Genomic DNA, 20,190 nt, shown 5'->3' with positions numbered 1-20,190 from the left:
CCCTCGCGTAAAAATAATAGTGTTCTACTTAGTACACAAAGGACATAAGGACACACTTACATATACCCCATCCGTAGAGTGCGCCGGAATGTGCTGCCGCTGTATTGGTCACTGTATATAAATAACTAGGTGATTCATCGCGCCCTACGGGCGCTCTTCACACCGGCGTAAGGGGCTACGCCCCTTAATTTGTGAACATTTGTATTGTGAGAAATATGGTTAGAATCAGTGGTCGAAGTGGGGCGGTATACGGGGGTATGGTATACCCCCACTTTAATCTGAAGATAAAAAAAAAAGTTTTTTTTCCCCCTCAGGATGCTCTCTGATCACTCAGCAGCACATATTGTGCTTTTGTAATACCCCTGTACAACGGGGCAGTCTGGCAGGGGACGTTGATGGACAGGAGGGTGTCCGAAGGTGCGCACTATATTCACTCTTTACTTTTCCATACCCCCACTTCAAAATTTTCACTTCGACCACTGGTTAGAATTGTATGAAAGATGCCCTGTATTGCAGCTTCTGGCAGTGGGTGAGGGTCCAGCGTGGCAGCACAGGAGTACCGGACGGTGGCCCTGAGTCAGTGTCTCCTCCTACTGGGTGGGAGTTAGGGTGCATGAGAGCAGGAGGCTGGGATATGAGGCATGATAGGGGTATGTGGGCAACACAGCGTCAGCGATTACCCAGTGGTGGAAGTTACGGTTCAGGAGAGCAGGAAGCTGGGTAGTGATAGGGGTGTGTGGGCATACGGGGGACTAAAGAGGGTGGTGGACACTGTGCAGCTTCTGCCAGTGGGTGAGGGTCCAGCGTGGCAGCACAGAAATACAGGAGTCAGTGTCTCCTCCGACTGGGTGGGAGTTAGGGTGCATGAGAGCAGGAGGCTGGGCGGTAAAGCATGATAGGGGAATGTGGGCAACACAGGGTGAGCGGGTCTCCACTGGCGGAAGTTACGGGGCAGGAGAACAGGAGGCAGGGCAGTGTCCTCCCACATTGATGGCAAAAGTATTTAACATCGGCCATAAACCATCGATTATTTGAAAATCATTGATGGTCGATGGGCATCCCTAGAACTGGAGGAGGGTGGGGGACAGTATGCAGCTCCCGTCAGTGGGTGAGCGTCTCCTCCCACTGGGAGGGAGTGAGCGTGCATGAGAGCAGGAGGCTGTATAATAGTGGTATGTGGGCAAGACATTGATAAAAGTTGTGGCGCTGGTGCAGAGGGCAGTGGGGAAACCTGCAGTGCGGCAGCCAGGGCCGGATTTCCCACCTAGGGGCGGTACCTGCTTGTGGTGGTACAGGATCCCCCATTGTCACGGGGTTACGTGAAATGCGGGGGCCGCGGTGGTCCGCTGGGGGGTGGAATTGCCGGAAGGGGGTCTGGGGGGTCTGCAAATTGCGGGAGGGGGGGTGGTGTGTGGGGATCCGCGGTTAGCGGGAGGGGGCGGGGGTCCGCAAATCGTGGGCGGGGGCGCTTGAATCGTGGGAAGGGGGGTCCGCAAATTGCGGGAGGGGGGTTGTCGGGGCTAGTGAATTGCGGGAGGGGGGGTTGCGGAGGTCCGTGAATTGCGGGAGGGGTGCGTGGGGTGCCGTGAGTCAAGGGGGGGTGGTGCGGGGGTCCGTGAGTCACGGGAGGGGTCATGAATCGCAGGAGGGGGGGGTGGTGGGGGGGCTGCGAATCGCAGGAGGGGGGGTGTGGGGGTTGCCGTGAATTGCATGAGGGGGGCGTGAATCAAGGGAGGGTGGGCGCAGGGGGGTGGTGCGGGGGTCCGTGAATCGCGGGAGGGGGCATGAATCGCGGGAGGGGGGGTTGTGGGGGGTTCCGAATCGCAGGAAGGGGGGTATGGGGGGTGCCGTGAATTGCGTGAGGGGGGCATGGGCCCTTATAATGCCGGGAGGGGGGGGTCGCAGGGGTCCCGCGAATCGCGGGAGGGGAGGATGCAGGGGTCCTGCGAATCGCGGGAGGGGTCTCGCGGGAGGGAGGGGTCGCTGGGGTCCCGCGATTTGCGGGAGGGTCGCGGGGGTCCCGCGTTTCGCGGGAGGGGGTGGTCACGGAGGTCCAGCGAATCGCGGGAGGGGGTGGTCGGGTCTGGGACGGATATTAGACAGCACTTACATCGACAGCCATTACATCGACACCATTAGTTCGACAGCTCAATAGGTCAACATGGTTTTAGGTCGACAAACCATTAGGTCGACATGTCATTAGGTCGACAGCTCATTAGGTCGACATGTTTTTAGGTTGACACTGCCATTAGGTCGACAGAGTCTATGTCGACAGTCAAAAGGTTGACATGGGTTTTTTCACTGTTTTTTTTGGCCGAAATGTCGACACAGTCGACATGAACACAGTTTGAAGTGTACCGCAGCCGCTCGCTATGCTTCGGGCACGGTGCCTCGCTGCGCTCGGCACACTATTTTATTCTCCCACCACGCCCTAGTGGATAGTAGGGCATGAAATACCACCTGTCGGCACATGTCGGCTCAATAAACAGTGAAAAAACCCATGTCGACCTTTTGACTGTCGACATAGACACTGTCGACCTAATGGCAGTATCGACCTAAAAACATGTCGACCTAATGAGCTGTCGACCTAATGAGCTGTCGACCTAATGAGCTGTCGACCTAATGACATGTCGACCTAATGGTATGTCGACCTAAAACCATGTCGACCTATTGAGCTGTTGAACTAATGGTGTCGATGTAATGGCTGTCGATGTAAGTGCTGTCTAACAATAGTCCGGATACCGGGGTGGTCGCGGGGGTCCCGCGAATCGCGGGAGGGGGGTCGCGGGGGTCCCGCGATTCGCGGGAGGGGGGGTTCGCGGGGGTCCCGCGAATCACGGGAGGGGGGGTCGCGGGGTTCCCGCGACTCGCGGGAGGGTGGAAAGCGGGGGTCCCACGAATCGCGGGAGGGGGGGTGCGGGGTCCCGCGAATGGCGGGAGGGGTGGTCACGGGGGTTCCGCAAATCACGGGAGGGGGGGTCGCGGGGGTCCCGCGAATCGCGGGAGGGGAGGTCGCGGGGGGTCCCGCGAATCGCGGGAGGGGGGTCGCGGGGGTCCCGCGATTCGCGGGAGGGCGGGGGTCCCGTGATTCCCGGGAGGGGGGGTCGCGGGGGGCCCTTGATTCGCGGGAGTGGGGGTCGCGGGGGGTCCCGCGAATCGCGGGAGGGGGGGTCGCGGGGGGGTCCCGCAAATCGCGGGAGGGGGGGGTCGCGGGGGTCCCGCGAATCGCGGGAGGGGGCGGGGGTCCCGCGATTCGCGGGAGGGGGGGTCGCGGGGGTCCCGCGATTCGCGGGAGTGGGGGTCGCGGGGGGTCCCGCGAATCACGGGAGGGGGGGTCGCGGGGGGGTCCTGCAAATCGCGGGAGGGGGGGGTGGCGGGGGGTCCCGCGAATCGCGGGAGGGGGGTCGCGGGGGTCCTGGCAGAGGGTAGGGATGTGCAGGAGTAATGGTGGCTGTGGAGTAATGGTGGATGGTGGGCGTGTACTGTTACTGTAGCCCTGGCTGGGCGGGGGGAGGTGATGTCAAGGGGGTGGAACGTCAGACACATGAAAGTGAAACTGTTTTACACAGGAACGTTCTCCACAGGGGTTGAGTGACAGATCTGGCTAAATATATAAGAGATGTTGCCTATAAATGACAGATGCACTAACATTGCTGCTAAACGCTATGGTCGTGTAAGAGCAGGCTGCTGTACAGTAACGTCACGCCGTGTCGCAGCACAGTGACCACATGATTCCTCTCTCCAACCAGAGAATGGAATGACACCTTACTCCAGGACACCTGCAGGCTGCTCGCCAAGGAGATGGCGCTGTCTCCCGGCGTTCCCGGAGGAATGGTAGAATTCCGGCAAACCCTGACCCTCAGCTTCTTCTTCAAATTTTATCTGACGGTTCTTAAGAAGCTGGAACGTGATGTAAATGGGGAAGTGAGTGGTAATATGTCCGTAGTGCCTGGATCTATAGATGGTGTTTATTATTAGCTATACGTTATGCTTGTCTCATACATGGTATAAATAATACAGTATACCCATCCAGCAGCACATATCCGCAGTATAGGAGCTGAGGTGGAGTTGGCGTACTACTGTCGGTGGAGCATATGTCGAAGTTTTGCCCTGTGGGGGGTAATTCATTTGTGATCGGATGGTGCCGAATTAGGCCCCGTTCTGATGGTGGGGGGGTCATGCGCATTGCATATTTGTGAATGTGCAGACCCCCGTGCGAACCCCATTTGGCGACTATCACAGTTGCTGAAGTGTTTGTGCGGTCAGGGGAGGGAGGGGGGCGGGCGAGGGCTGGGCGGTTTCCTGGGAACGCAAGTGGGATGATGCCTGATGGCGGGCGGCTGACATCACGAAAATAAAAGTCAGTTTATACTGACTTCTATTTCCGAAGGGGAGAGAAACGACTGCTGCTTAGTGATCAGTCCTGAATAACCCCCCTGTGCGTGTTCCTGATAAGAGCGTACACAGAGCGTACGACCGACACAACAGACCCATCTGGACTCTAACAAGGAGTTCTCATCAGGGTGGACTGGCCCATCTGCACACAGGGGAAATGCCCAGTGGGCTTTACTGTCTGCCCCCCCTACTCCAGGGTTCAGTATCTTGGTGGAACAGGATCAGGGATGCACTTGATTTCTTGGTCTCTTTCTAGGGCATCAAGATATGCCCTCCTGTCACCTCCTTTATAAAAGGGATCTGTTTTTAGCATGTCTTCTCTATTAGTTGGCCAAGCCCCTCTGTGATGGCTGGCCACACCCCCTCTGGCAGCTTGCCACACCCCCTCTGCTTGGGACCCTACTACTGCTTCCCTGGCCATCCCTTCATGTCCCAATCTGATACTGGTTCGTACGGGTTTGAAGTCGACATTCAGAAGTCCATTTTAAGGGGTTAGGGTTGAGGGATCCATGCTGTCTCGCAGCCAGAGCGTGATGTATATTTAATTCAGCTGTGTGTCTAATTTTGTTTTCATTATTATCTCCTTGCTGTAGTATCCCGTCTCTGCTGCTGTCCTTCCGGAATATGTGAGCGCCACAGAATTGTTCAGTAAGCCGGAGACGTCCGGCGTCCAGCTCTTTCAGGTAACAGCATCTCATTACCTCTGAAGCACCACTTAAAGGCCATGGTGTGTCTGTTATAGCAGAACTTTCGGTGGGAAGCATTTACCTGCTGGCTAGGCAGTGATTATACTCAGCCTAGCAGGCAGGTCTGAATTCCCCCTTTGTTTTACTCAGGAGGTTCCAGCAGGCCAGGACCCAGAAGACTTTGTAGGACGTCCCATAATGCACCTGTCAGCCATGAAGCAAGCGACCGGAGAAGCCGTATACTGCGACGACATCCCCCATTATGAGAACGAGCTCTATCTAGCTTTAATAACCAGCACCAAGGCTCATGCCAAAATCATGTAAGGGGTGGAGGCGGGTGACATGCTCAACTTTATTTCTGAAGTGGGCGGGGCATGAAGACGCGATCATATACCGGGGAGGTCCACTCCACATGCACTAAAAGAATCCCAGAAAGATGTGGGAGCTGGGAATGGAATAACTGGCGGAGTCACCCCAATATGTTGTTATTATTGTCGTTTTGTCTTCAGCTCCATTGATGAGTCGGAGGCCGCGCTCACTCCGGGCTTTGTCCGTTTCATTGGCGCTAAAGACGTCCCAGGAAGTAACGTTACCGGCATCAGCCACGATGAGGAGATATTCGCAGAGCGTCTGGTGAGTAGGATCCGTGAAGTGCAACGTAGCGTCACGTTCCATTCTATTGGGGTGATATAGAAAATCTACAGAAATTAGACAGGCAGCCAATCAGACGACCCCATATGGCCAACTTGCATTCAGTCAACAGGGTCAAAATTCGACATGGAAATGGTCGACACAAAAATCGTTTGGCATACGTTATTAAGTTTTTTTATTGTCAATTTCTATGTTTCGTTGTATGTGACCACAATGATTGCACACCTAGACCCCCGTCCCAAAAAAAAACTGGGACTATTGTCATGTCTAACTTTAGCACTGTCTACTTTTAACCAGTTGACCTTTTGACCTTGTCATCCATAAGATTTCGACCTATTGATACTTTATAATCTGTCGGACAGGTGACTTGCGTTGGACAAGTGATTGGCGCAGTAGTCGCTGACAACCAGGAACACGCACAGCGGGCAGCAAAAGCAGTGAAGGTTGTATATGAAGAACTGAAGCCCATTGTTACTATCCAGGTATATAGCTTGCGCCCAATGTAGCGATACCACTGATTTATGGTATGGTACATAAGGAATAAGACGATGACAGAGGCTGGTAGGGGAAGCTAAGGCCTGGTATCTATACGTCTCACTGTACGTTCATATGCTCCGTTCAGCCAAGGTTAGAATTTAACACAAGGGTAGATTCTGATGAAAGTTCTGTACTGCTGAAACGGCAGCCGGAGCAGTCTGGATATTGTATTATCACACATGAGATTGGACTTCAATAGGAAACTTATAGCCTACCAATCTAATCAATGCTCTGGTTCTGTCTGCAGTCTCACCTTTCTGTAACAATCCCATAGGAAGCAATTGAAAAGGAGTCATTTTATCCACCCCAGAAGAGGATCGAGAATGGGAACCTAGAGCAAGGATTTCAGGAGGCGGATCACATTCAAGAAGGTAACAAAGCTCCACATCACATGTATAGACTGTGGGGTTTACTAAAGGTGCCCATACACGCTACAATTATTGTATACAATTTGGACTAGATCGTGTCGCATAGGTTTTTCGATGAGATGAGATCTAGTACAAAAAGTATGTGCAGCTGTGCGATGAGATGTGTGACGGGAGCGCGCATCTCATCGCACCCAGCAATTGTACCGTGTATGGGCACCTTAAGATGGGAGTTCAATTGAAGATGAGCTGTTGAGAGATGAAGTACCAGCCAATCAGCTCCTAACTGCCATTTGAAAAATAGATGCCTCCTGCTTCATCACCATACAGGGAATGCAGTCAATTTAACTACAAAACACCGACCACAATTGATCAACTGTCCCAAAAAAATGACATGTTCAAAATGCCAACATGCATTGTGCCAACATGGTCAAAATAATGTCGACAGGTTAAAAAGTCAACATGAGTTTTTCACGATTTTTTTGCTTTGAAAGCGATCCGAGAGGGTACAGAGTTAGATTATAATAGTGTTCTGAGCATAGCGAGGCACCGTGCCCCAAGCGCCCCCTTAATGCAAAAAGATGCTGTACACTTATACCATGTCGACCTATGTTGACACACCCAAATGTAAAAAAAATCGTGTTGACTTTTTGACCTGACGATATTTCCAATGTCGACATTTTGACCGTGTCAGCATTTTAAACGTGACAGCATTATGAACGTCAGCATTTTGACCGTCTGTCAAGGGTGGTCGTGTTTTGAGTGTAGGTAAATCATACTGAACCCCCATGCAGCACTATCACTATCAATGATAGCAACTTCATCCACATCTGAATGACCCCAGTATATGTGGGAAAGTTCCATCCTCCATTCTATGCCCCAACTGCCTACAAACGCCACAACCACCAAACTCTTTGGCATGGCAGCTGGCATTACGCTGAGATGATTTTGGAATGTTGGGACTCAGTAAATAGAAGGGGAGGCTGACCAGGCAAGATACCTGGGACAAGACTGCAGAAGTCATAGATGGGGTCTTCACAAGGGGCACACAGTAATACCCCAATAATAATATAGCACTCCTCAGTGCCACACAAAGTCTTATGCCCACTGCATGTGTGTTGGCCACCGCGATTGGCTAGTGTGTGTCAATCAGGTGCATCACTGCACATTTCCGTTCACGTCAGTTTGAAAATTAAGGGTTTGTGGGCACAAACTCAGCACACCCAATGGCCATGTCAGTCTGTAATGTCAGTAAATTGGAATTAGTAACCCCAATGTGGTTTCCACTGATACAAATCCGCTGTATTCTTTGTTCACAGGGGAGATATATATCGGCGGTCAAGAACACTTCTACTTGGAAACCAACTGTTGCATTGCTGTCCCGAAGGGCGAGGACGGAGAGATGGAGATATTTGCCTCCACCCAGAACGCAACCGAGACACAGGTACCCGTACGCCTGCCAGAGCAGAGTCCGTAGATTTGCAGAGTTACATTGGTGTTGGCATTGGTGGCGTTCGTTTCGGGGTTATGTGGCAAAACGTCCACCGGCCAATCACAATGCATCACCCTTGGTGAACTCTCTCTGGGCACCTGCTTTCTTACCTAGAACTTGTGACCTGCTGGGTGGTCTGGGAACTGTGACAGTTATTTGCAGTCATTCACTAATCAGGGATTATTTCATATTCGGATCCTAAGGTGGTTAAAAGGGGTAAAATGTTCCGCCCAGCAAACCTTTGGCTGGTTGAAAGCGAGCACAGCAGATAGTTATGTTTATTAGGCCATATATTCTCAGCGATGGGACACATGATACGCATAGGGAACAAAGCAATGTCCAATGTCTATAAACTCCTGTAATTTAAGACACGGCTGTTAAATCAGGGTTAACTATTAATTTATAGCGATAATCTGTACAATTAGAATGTATAAACCAGGAAATAGGATTATATCTCTGACCGGAATCTACAATGTTACTGAAAGAAAAAAATTACAAGGTGCAAACCAGTGGCGGCCCGTACCTTTTCTGGGATGGGGGGCTGCGATGCAGGCACCTCACACACACCACCGCCAGTTCGCTACATACAGTGGCGGATTTTACCTGGGGGGGCTGCAGCCCTGCAGCCCATAGGTAAAAACCACCACTGGTGCAAACATTATACAAGGATTGAACACATCTGAACTAGACCCATTGACTGAAAAGCGCCATTTTTTTGGAAAGCTAAAACAAAATCGCATTTTGTCACATTTGTGATTTTCGTCCGAAATCCGCAAATGTAATAGGTGCAAATTTTTAGACGAAGGCAGAATTCGCTTGCAATTTCTCCACCATAACCAACCTGGGGCTCGTTGAGGCGGTCCTGGTACCTCAAATATGGGTGAAAAAAATCATGGGGAACCCCCATATTTAAGAAACCAATACTGTGCTCTTGGACCGGCCCGGTTCCAAAAATACAGGGGGACAAAAAAAACATATTTTGGAATCAGCACCAGGCTCCAACAGCCAGTGGTGTCATGCCACAGACAGGGGACACATTTTATGCACATTTCGGCAGCCAAAACATGACTACCGTGGCTTGTCAGCCCTGGGTCGGGTACCTGGGGGAGTGAGGACCCCCTCCGCTGTTTTTTTTTTTTAACAGAACCATGCACAGATCTCACTGATCTGTGCATGGTTCTGTCAAATTCGCCAGGCTGGACCTGGTCTATTTTGTTTGCTATTTTTGATAATGTTTCCCAAAAATCACACCCTATAAAGGGGCAGACTAGATGAACTGGTTCTTATCTGCCGTCAGATTCTATGGGTGACATTCTATGGGATGCGGTAAAATCCGCATGTTTTTTATCGCACCTAATCGCACTTTTGACAATCGCAAGATTGGGCCGTTTTTCGCATATTTAATGAGATGCGAAAAACGGCCCAAATAGTGTGAATAGGTGCGATTTGATGCGATTTCTTTAGTCCTGAAAATGTGCGATTTTCAGGTCTGAAAAGCGCACATTTGCAGGAAATCGCAATTTAAAAAAAAAAAACTGCGGGTTCCCCCGCCAGAGCATAACCAGCCCCGGGCTCATTGAGCCGGTGCTGGTGACATAAAATCACGGTCCCCGACAAATAGGGGTCCCCTTGTTTTAATGAAACCAGCACCAGGCTCAAGGTCCGGCGCTGGTTCCCAAAATACGGGGGACAAAATGACTAGGGGTCCCCCGCATTTCAAGAACCAGCACCAGACCCAACTAGCCAGCAGGGTAATGCCACAGCCGGGGGACACTTATTATATAAGGTCCCGCGGCCAAAGCATTATCCCCCTGGCTGGTCAGCATGGGCAGGGGTCCTGGGGACCCCCCCAAAGAAGGGGTCCCCCCCCCCTCCAGGACTTACCAGCCCATGCTGAAAGTCCGGGGCTGTCCCCGATGCCCCTGGGCGGTGGGCATCGGGCTGATGAAAAGTGTAAAAAAAGAATAAAAACTATTGTCTTATACTGTAGAACTATGAGTCCCAGCAAGCCTACCCCGCATGCTGGGACTTTGAGAACCACAAGTCCCAGCATGCAGGGCATTAAAGGGCCCGCTGCCCGCTGGCACTTGTAGTTCTTGTAGGCTTGCTGGGACTCATAGTTCTACAGTATAAGACAATAGTTTTTATTCTTTTTTTACACTTTTCATCAGCCCGATGCCCAGGGGCATTGGGGACAGCCCCGGACTTTCAGCATGGGCTGGTAAGTCGTGGAGGGGGGGGACCCCTTCTTTGGGGGGGTCCCCACTTCCCCAGGACCCCTGCCCATGCTGACCAGCCACGGGGATAATGCTTTGGCCGCGGGACCTTATATAATAAGTGTCCCCCGGCTGTGGCATTACCCTGCTGGCTGGTTGGGTCTGGTGCTGGTTCTTGAAATGCGGGGGACCCCTAGTCATTTTGTTCCCCGTAATTTGGGAACCAGCGCCGGACCTTGAGCCTGGTGCTGGTTTCATTAAATCAAGGGGACCCCTATTTGTCGGGGACCGTGATTTTATGTCACCAGCACCGCCTCAATGAGCCCGGGGCTGGTTATGCTCTGGCGGGGGACCCCGCGTTGTTTTTTTTTTTTTAACTGTTTAACCCTTTTTTTTCCCACCAGAACCCTGCGCAGATCTCAATGATCTGTGCAAGGTTCTGGCTAATTGCCCATCAGAGAACCTGGTCTGATTTTTGGGTGAATTTTAGACACATTTATACAAATCGCATACCATTAAATATGCGATTTGTATACTTTTCAATGTGAAAACATCTGGATGCGATGTGCTGCGAAAAACAGCCATCGCATTTCCAGAATGTCAAATTTGTTGGCCAAAATCGCACTTTTTTCACATTTTCGCAGCTCATTAAATATGTGAAAATGGAAAAACATGCGATTTCGGCCGTTTATGAGAAAAAAAATCGCAAAAAAAAAACGCATCCCATAGAATGTCACCCTTTGTTTCTATTACATTTGCAATTTCGATGTTTTCTATGATAAACCATCTGGATGCGAATTGTAATGTGCAAATTTTTAGATGGGCCAAAATGTGCATATTTTTCTGCAAAACATGCGATTTTTAACACAATAAATGCATCCTATTACATGTGCGATTCTTGTAAAACTTCAGATTTGAGCCGGTTCTACCTAAAAATCACACATGTCAGAAAACCGCACTTCACGCCTAGAGTGTAAGCTCCACTGGGGCAGCAGGAACTGATGCAAGTGACAGAATTACTCTCTGTAAAGCGCTGCAGAATGTGTGCGCTATACATAACATAACTGAATAATGATAAACAAACCCTCTGCGATTAGCTGTGAACCCTCTTTATTCCAGTCATATGCCGCACATGCCCTCGGCATCCCATCAAACAGGATCGTGGTCCGCGTAAAGAGAATGGGAGGTGGGTTTGGAGGAAAGGAGTCAAGAGCCGCGGTACTGTCCACGGCTGTGGCCGTAGCAGCATTCAGGTAAATGGTAGAGTTTCATTCTCAGAGTTTTTAGGGATTATCATGCTTGAGCATAGGGATTGCGAGTGGTCCTTAATGTCTGATACTGAATGCATTAAAAATGTGACATATAGATGTTTCGACCATCGATAGTTTGCAACAGACGATTAATAATTTTGCAATCAATGGTAGATATACATTAGTTTTCCACCGTCAATTTTTTTTTTAGCTAGTGCAGGGGGCATGGAGGTTAGCCCCTCCCCCAATGTGCTACTAAGCCCCGCCCTTCCTGATTGGTCCGCCAACCATGTGCAGCATTAGTGGGAATGTCATACCGTAAATGGTTCCATATCATCGATCCTACGCAATTAATTGCACCATCGGTGGAGATTATCGATGGTTTACTCACCGATGACCTAAGTGCAAATTATTTTCTTTATATCCACGTATATTCTGCGATACTTGGTGCCTTTCTGATCCTACTTCCCCATCATTTCCCCGAGGTGGATGCAGTGCCGATGTTGGACACAAACGGACGATGTTTAGCATATTAGTCCCGATGGTTATTGCCAGGTGACGCAGTATGAATGTAGATGCCGATTCAGACCTGCTCGCCGAGCAGCAAATTCGGCACTGTCTCCGATTGTGGAGATCTGCGCATGCACATCGTCACTCATCTGCAAGCGCAAACTCCAGCAACTAACGCATTCAGCAATTCCCAAATAACAATAATAAAGTGTAACCTATACATCCAGTTGTGTACAATCTGTCCGGGTACCACAAGTTATATGGTCTATGTGCTGAAACCTATTACTGATCCATACAGGACCGGCCGCCCGGTGAGGTGCATGCTGGACAGAGATGAGGACATGCTTATTACTGGCGGCAGGCACCCATATCTGGGGCGCTATAAGGTAATGCAGACAATCTTATCATTAATCTGTTATAGAAGTGATCATATTTATCAAATCTAATTACTGTAGACCGGGTGTCAGTGATCAGAGAGAAGCCTCTAGCAATACCAACATCATATTGATACAGTTTCGCAATAGAATTTCTAGGATACTAGGACACTATGGCTGTAACTAGGATACTATGGCTGTAACTAGGATACTAAGGCTATAACTAGGATACTATGGCTGTAACTAGGGTACTAAGGCTGTAACTAGGATACTATGGCTGTAACTAGGATACTAAGGCTATAACTAGGATACTAAGGCTATAACTAGGATACTATGGCTGTAACTAGGATACTAAGGCTATAACTAGGATACTATGGCTGTAACTAGGATACTATGGCTGTAACTAGGATACTATGGCTGTAACTAGGATACTAAGGCTATAACTAGGATACTAAGGCTATAACTAGGATACTATGGCTGTAACTAGGATACTAAGGCTATAACTAGGATACTATGGCTGTAACTAGGATACTAAGGCTATAACTAGGATACTAAGGCTATAACTAGGATACTATGGCTGTAACTAGGATACTAAGGCTATAACTAGGATACTATGGCTGTAACTAGGATACTAAGGCTATAACTAGGATACTATGGATGTAACTAGGATACTAAGGCTATAACTAGGATACTATGGATGTAACTAGGATACTAAGGCTATAACTAGGATACTATGGTTGTAACTAGGATACTATGGCTGTAACGAGGATACTATGGTTGCAACTAGGATACTATGGTTGTAACTAGGATACCATGGCTGTAACTAGGATACTAAGGCTATAACTAGGATACTATGGCTGTAACTAGGATACTAAGGCTATAACTAGGATACTATGGCTGTAACTAGGATACTATGGCTGTAACTAGGATACTAAGGCTATAACTAGGATACTATGGATGTAACTAGGATACTAAGGCTATAACTAGGATACTATGGCTGTAACTAGGATACTATGGCTGTAACGAGGATACTATGGCTGTAACTAGGATACTATGGTTGTAACTAGGATACTATGGCTGTAACTAGGATACTATGGCTGTAACGAGGGTACTATGGTTGTAACTAGGATACTATGGTTGTAACTAGGATACCATGGCTGTAACTAGGATACTAAGGCTATAACTAGGATACTATGGCTGTAACTAGGATACTAAGGCTATAACTAGGATACTATGGCTGTAACTAGGATACTAAGGCTATAACTAGGATACTATGGATGTAACTAGGATACTAAGGCTATAACTAGGATACTATGGCTGTAACTAGGATACTATGGCTGTAACTAGGATACTATGGCTGTAACGAGGATACTATGGCTGTAACTAGGATACTATGGCTGTAACTAGGATACTATGGCTGTAACTAGGATACTATGGCTGTAACTAGGATACTATGGTTGTAACTAGGATACTAAGGCTATAACTAGGATACTAAGGCTATACGTAGGATACTAAGGCTATAACTAGGATACTAAGGCTATAACTAGGATACTATAGCTGTAACTAGGATACTAAGGCTGTAACTAGGATAATAAGGCTGTAACTAGGATACTATAGCTGTAGCTAGGATACTAAGGCTATAACTAGGATACTATAGCTGTAGCTAGGATACTTCAGGGTTGCCGACTTTAAAAAAATCCTCTCCGGGAGAAGCCCGGAGAGGAATCTTGCATTACGCGTTTTGGGGGCGGGGCTTAACTGTGACGTCATTAAGGCCCGCCCCCATTACAGCAAATAGCAGAAATAACTGCTATCCATGGAGGGGGCGGGGCTAAAACGTCACGATTGTGCCGTTTTAGCTCCGCCCCCTCCCCTGAGACCCGCGGATTGCGGCATATAAATGCCGCGATCGGGGGGCTCAGTGGGGGTCCCCCTGATTCCGGGAGGGTTGCCCACCCTTCCGGGGGCTGGGAGGAAGGACCCGATTTTCGGGAGACTCCCGCAAATTCCGGGAGGGTCGGCAACCCTGGGATACTTTGGCTGTAACTAGGATACTATGGCTGTAGCTAGGATACTATGGCTGTAACTAGGATACTATGGCTGTAGCTAGGATACTATAGTTGTAGCTAGGATACTATAGCTGTAGCTAGGATACTATGGCTGTAACTAGGATACTATGGCTGCAACTAGGATACTATGGCCGCATGAATAAATTGAGACATTTTATATTTTCAGGTAGGATTCAAGAAAACTGGGGACGTAACAGCGTTAGATGTGTTCTATTACGCGAACGCTGGTAACTCCATGGACCTGTCACATTCGGTAAGCATCTTCACGTCACCTCTGACATCACCTCTTACCTGCTTTCAAGTTCCGTCTGTCAGCAAAATGTATCTGTGTACATTACGGTCCTGGTTCAGGTTGGCTCTGTAAGCTGGGAACATCGCAGCTTACCAAACGCCTGAAACGCTGCCCGGCATAATACACGCCTCCTCCCACCACCTAATCGGTAGTTATAGAATCCCCTCGGTAGTTATAATAGTTGGGAGGTATGCCTCATATCCATGGCAACGCCCGAACACTGGGGGTTTCCATGGTCCAGTGCTGTCACCTCCCCCGGCCAGCCCTACGACGTTCCCACAACGAACGGCCCGGCGAGTGTGTAACTCACTGAAGCCGTTAATTTCCGAGGTCTACTCTGCACATGCACAAATACGCACTAACGCATGTGCAGACCCCAAACATTGGATCTCTCTATTCCGAGCAAACTTGAATTAGGGCCTACAGTAGCAGTAGGACTGTGGAAACTGCTTTTATTTCTCTGTGTCCCAAATGCTACTTGGAAAACTATTTCAGGGGGATGTAATACTTTATTTTAGCCACAAGATGTCAGCATTGTAGTTGGGACATAATAACACTGCATAGATCTAAAAAAAAACAACACAAAAACTACCTGATGAATTTGGATTTTGTTGTCATTATCATACCTCCCAACTGTCACGATTACAGCGGGACAGTCCCGATTTTCGGGTCCTGTCCCGCTGTCCCACCCGCGGCAGGCATTGTCCCGCTGCGGGGGTGGCAGTTGGGAGACCCCTCAATCTAGTAGAATAGACGCTGTGCGCATGCGCAAAGCGTCTATTCTCGTATGAAAATGAGGTTGCGGCTAATTAGCATAAGCCGCGACCTCATTTGCATACACCCCGCCCCCTTTTCGGGCGCGCGAGTGTCCCTATTTCTACAGGTGAGAAGTTGGGAGGTATGCATTATTGCGTTGCCTAGTGACCTAGAAAGAAACTGAGGTATGTATTATTATTGCAATTTGACATCCTATCGGTGGGATGTATGTCCCTGCAGATGCAGGGACAGGGGTTTTGAAAATAGCCAGTTCCTGCAAATGTGCAGTGCGGTAAGTAGCCCATAGGCTACAATGGGCTACCACTATGGGCTGCAGGTAGATGCGGGACCAGATGCGATACTTCCTGATAATACAACCCATGGGTGATTGGGCTGTGGGCCTTACAGGAGGGATCACAGCATGGACCGGAGATTCCTGCTGCGGTCCCTCCTAGTTACATTCCGTAGGTACTTATTATTTGCTGCTAATTAGCCACAAATATTCAATAGTAAATGAGCCCCAATATGTATATAAATATATACATTATATATACAATATACACATTTATTGCAAACCTGAACACGAAGAGTTATATGTATGTATGTATAAATACACGGATCTAAATCTGACTCGTATAAATACACAGATCTAAATCTGAATTCCCGAGAGTCTCCCGAAAATCGGGCCCCCCCCCTGAAAGCCCCCCCCCCCCCCGAATCGCCGCATGTAAATGCCACAATCCGCGGGTCTCAGAGGAGGGGGCGGAGCTAAAATGGCACAATCGCTTCATTTTAGCCCTGCCCCCTCCATGGAGATCAGTCATTTCTCCTATTTCCCGTAATGGGGCGGGGCTTAATGATGTCACAGTCAAGCCCCGCCCCCGATCGGGTAAGGAGAGGAGCATTAAAAAGTCGGCAACCCTGATCAATCACTAATCAGGCAGGTTATCTTGACTCATGAAGTTTCAGTTTACATGTAATCCAGTAGGTGGCGCACTAAGACAATCACAATAATAGATGCAACTACTGTCTTAGCACGCTGGTAAAACGCTAGTTTTTTACCCATTTCTTATGTATTTGCTAGCAACTTATTAGAATCAGGCACTAACAGGGACACACCCATGCCCGAGAGTACCTCCCTCCACTGAGCAGAAGGCCAGGCCCGCACCTCTACATATTGGGGGAAATTTACTAAAGGAAATGTGTAAATTCCAATACAAATACGAATTGCCGTATTTTCGGGATAGTAAATGTCAAAAATAAGTGTATTTCTGGATACAAATACACCTATTTTTACACCTATTTTTTACAAATTTCCTTTAGTAAATTTCTCCCATTATCTGGTACTGGCAAGCAGATTCCCCATCTCCGCAGTGATATTTGTCCAGCTGGTACATGTTCACAAAATAACCAATGCTCTGGCGCCGTGCCAGAATCTTTGCTTTCACTGCTCAGGGCCATTTTTTTTGATGATGTCACTGGGAGAATGGCTCCACACTAGTAGGGACTTAACTAGTTCAACATTGACAAAATGTTGACTCAAGCATAAGGTCACCACTTGAAAAGGTTGACATGAGTTTTTCATGTTTTTTTTTTGGGGTGGAGATCCTGTATAAAAGTAGTTTACCAATTCCACCACTTTTTACATTCCGCTAATAAATATCTTCTACTTCTCCACAGATACTTGACAGGTGTTTATTCAGTATGGATAACACATACAAAATACCCAACATCAGAGGCACCGGATACGTCTGTAAGACCAACCTGCCTTCTAATACAGCATTCCGTGGCTTTGGCGCTCCCCAGGGAATGCTGGTGGCTGAGGCGTGGATGAGCGACATTGCGCAAGTGTGCGGACTTGCTCCAGAGCAGGTGCGCTTTACAACTTTTCCCCCAGTAGTGCGCTTCCCTCACCCGCAGTCACTGGTACATGGACACAGCGATAGGATGGGTGATGGGAAACGGACAAGGCTGCATTACCCACTTGTCTCGGTATTCCCATGATGTCGCTAATTTCCACCTACAGGTCAGGAAGCGGAACATGTACAGGGAGGGACAGCTGACTCCCTATAACCAGAAGCTGGAGAACTTCAATGTGCACAGATGCTGGGATGAATGCCTGCAGAGCTCACATTACCAGGACAGGAGAGAGGCCATTGACAAGTTCAACAGGTGATGAACCTTTCTGGCCAGGCCAAGCTATGCCTATCCCTTTCCTCCTCACACCTACGCATGGTGCAGTAACATGTACTAATGCTGTGCAGGCCACAACAAGATGTCTGCCATGCTGCTTCTGGCAAGGCCAAGCTCTGCCTATCGCTTTCCTCCTCACACCTACAGATGGTGCAGTAACATGTACTAATACTGTGCAGGCCACAACAAGATGTCTGCCATGCTGCTTCTGGCAAGGCCAAGCTATGCCTATCACTTTCCTCCTCACACCTATGGATGGCGCAGTAACATGTACTAATACTGTGCAGGCCACAACAAGATGTCTGCCATGCTGCTTCCGGCAAGGCCAAGCTCTGCCTATCCCTTTCCTCCTCACACCTATGGATGGCGCAGTAACATGTACTAATACTGTGCAGGCCACAACAAGATGTCTGCCATGCTGCTTCTGGCAAGGCCAAGCTATGCCTATCACTTTCCTCCTCACACCTATGGATGGTGCAGTAACATGTACTAATACTGCACAGGCCACAACAAGATGTCTGCTATGCTGCTTCCAGCAAGGCCAAGCTATGCCTATCACTTTCCTCCTCACACCTATGGATGGCGCAGTAACATGTACTAATACTGTGCAGGCCACAACAAGATGTCTGCCATGCTGCTTCTGGCAAGGCCAAGCTATGCCTATCACTTTCCTCCTCACACCTATGGATGGTGCAGTAACATGTACTAATACTGCACAGGCCACAACAAGATGTCTGCTATGCTGCTTCCAGCAAGGCTAAGCTATGCCTATCACTTTCCTCCTCACACCTATCATGGATGGCGCAGTAACATGTACTAATACTGTGCAGTCCACAACAAGATGTCTGCTATGCTGCTTCCGGCAAGGCCAAGCTATGCCTATCACTTTCCTCCTCACACCTATGGATGGCGCAGTAACATGTACTAATACTGTGCAGGCCACAACAAGATGACCATGCTGCTTCTGGCAAGGCCAAGCTCTGCCTATCGCTTTCCTCCTCACACCTACAGATGGTGCAGTAACATGTACTAATACTGTGCAGGCCACAACAAGATGTCTGCCATGCTGCTTCCGGCAAGGCCAAGCTCTGCCTATCGTTTTCCTCCTCGCACCTACGCATGGTGCAGTAACATGTACTAATGCTGTGCAGGCCACAACAAGATGTCTGCCATGCTGCTTCCGGCAAGGCCAAGCTCTGCCTATCGTTTTCCTCCTCGCACCTACGCATGGTGCAGTAACATGTACTAATACTGTGCCACCCACAACAAGATGTCTGCCATGCTGCTTCTGACAAGGCCAAGCTCTGCCTATCGCTTTCCTCCTCACACCTATGGATGGCGCAGTAACATGTACTAATACTGTCCAGGCCACAACAAGATGTCTGCCATGCTGCTTCTGACAAGGCCAAGCTCTGCCTATCGCTTTCCTCCTCACACCTACGGATGGTGCAGTATTAGTAACATTCCTGTCTGCCCTCTGCTGGGCCTGCAGCCCTAACATTTGCTGACCTGCAGACAAATGCCCTTTTGGGCCAGATGATTGTATGTGGTTATTGCTTTACCAACATGTAGATAATGAATAATCACCATCTCCTCATCCCACCAGGCAGCACCGCTGGAAGAAAAGGGGCATTGCCATCACCCCGACCAAGTTTGGAATCGGCTTCACCCTCTCCTTCCTAAATCAGGTTTATATTGTATTGTTTCCCTGATGCACCCATAGACTTCCCATAGTATCTTGTATGTATGTGACGTACACTATGTATTGTTATATACAGTAACCGTTTTCCCTGTGACGTCTACAGGCCGGAGCTCTGATCCACGTGTACACAGACGGCTCTGTCCTCCTGACCCACGGTGGGGCAGAGATGGGGCAGGGACTTCACACCAAGATGATTCAGGTAATGACACCAGCAATAACTAACAATAGCCTGGTATCTTTCCAAACGTCAATATCTGGCAATACCGCATACTCGGCTGACCCTATCTCTCTCCAAGGCTTAGTATATAGATCCCGGAAACCTGCCAGGTACACTGGGGACACACTGCCGATATATTGTATGTCTGTCGCGTTAGCCCATTATATCTACAGATAGATCTGGCTGTGTGTACAGGCGTTTGTTGCCGTTACCATTATTGACTGACAGCTTAACTGGGCGGGCACATTTAACTGCCCGCCCACTTGTGATGTCAGGCGCAATACATTGGTCAGATGATTGGTAAGTGTGTATGCACTTACCGGTAGTTAGGTAGGTCAGCCGAACAAACGGCTTATCAGCCAGGTGTGTACCCAGCTCTGGGTTGGTACATCTCTCTCCAACACTTGGTACATATGCCCCTATAACTTTAACAATTACAAGCCAGTATGGCATCTAACGTACAGAGAACCCACAGTAGTATATGA

At 49.0% G+C, this 20,190-nt stretch overlaps 1 protein-coding gene across 3 annotated transcripts in view; it reads left to right on the top strand.

The window, feature by feature from the left end:
- XDH (xanthine dehydrogenase) overlaps positions 1 to 20,190 on the top strand; it is a 64,951-nt gene that overhangs the window by 30,389 nt on the left and 14,372 nt on the right. For all 3 annotated transcript variants that reach the window (XM_083175514.1, XM_083175515.1, XM_083175517.1), the window contains 14 exons: positions 3,750 to 3,924; positions 4,989 to 5,078; positions 5,232 to 5,401; positions 5,591 to 5,714; positions 6,095 to 6,214; positions 6,544 to 6,640; positions 7,954 to 8,078; positions 11,462 to 11,595; positions 12,401 to 12,488; positions 14,712 to 14,798; positions 17,274 to 17,465; positions 17,620 to 17,765; positions 19,393 to 19,474; positions 19,592 to 19,687. In XM_083175514.1, coding sequence (XP_083031640.1) covers positions 3,750 to 3,924; positions 4,989 to 5,078; positions 5,232 to 5,401; positions 5,591 to 5,714; positions 6,095 to 6,214; positions 6,544 to 6,640; positions 7,954 to 8,078; positions 11,462 to 11,595; positions 12,401 to 12,488; positions 14,712 to 14,798; positions 17,274 to 17,465; positions 17,620 to 17,765; positions 19,393 to 19,474; positions 19,592 to 19,687 — 1,726 coding nt within the window. The remainder of the gene's footprint in view (positions 1 to 3,749; positions 3,925 to 4,988; positions 5,079 to 5,231; positions 5,402 to 5,590; positions 5,715 to 6,094; positions 6,215 to 6,543; positions 6,641 to 7,953; positions 8,079 to 11,461; positions 11,596 to 12,400; positions 12,489 to 14,711; positions 14,799 to 17,273; positions 17,466 to 17,619; positions 17,766 to 19,392; positions 19,475 to 19,591; positions 19,688 to 20,190) is intronic.

This window comes from Crinia signifera, chromosome 3 (assembly GCF_055691185.1).
Source record: "Crinia signifera chromosome 3, ASM5569118v1, whole genome shotgun sequence".
NCBI classification, from domain to species: Eukaryota; Metazoa; Chordata; class Amphibia; order Anura; family Myobatrachidae; genus Crinia; species Crinia signifera.
The sequence above is the reverse complement of the archived record's forward strand: the minus strand, read 5'-3'. Positions and strand labels throughout refer to the sequence as shown.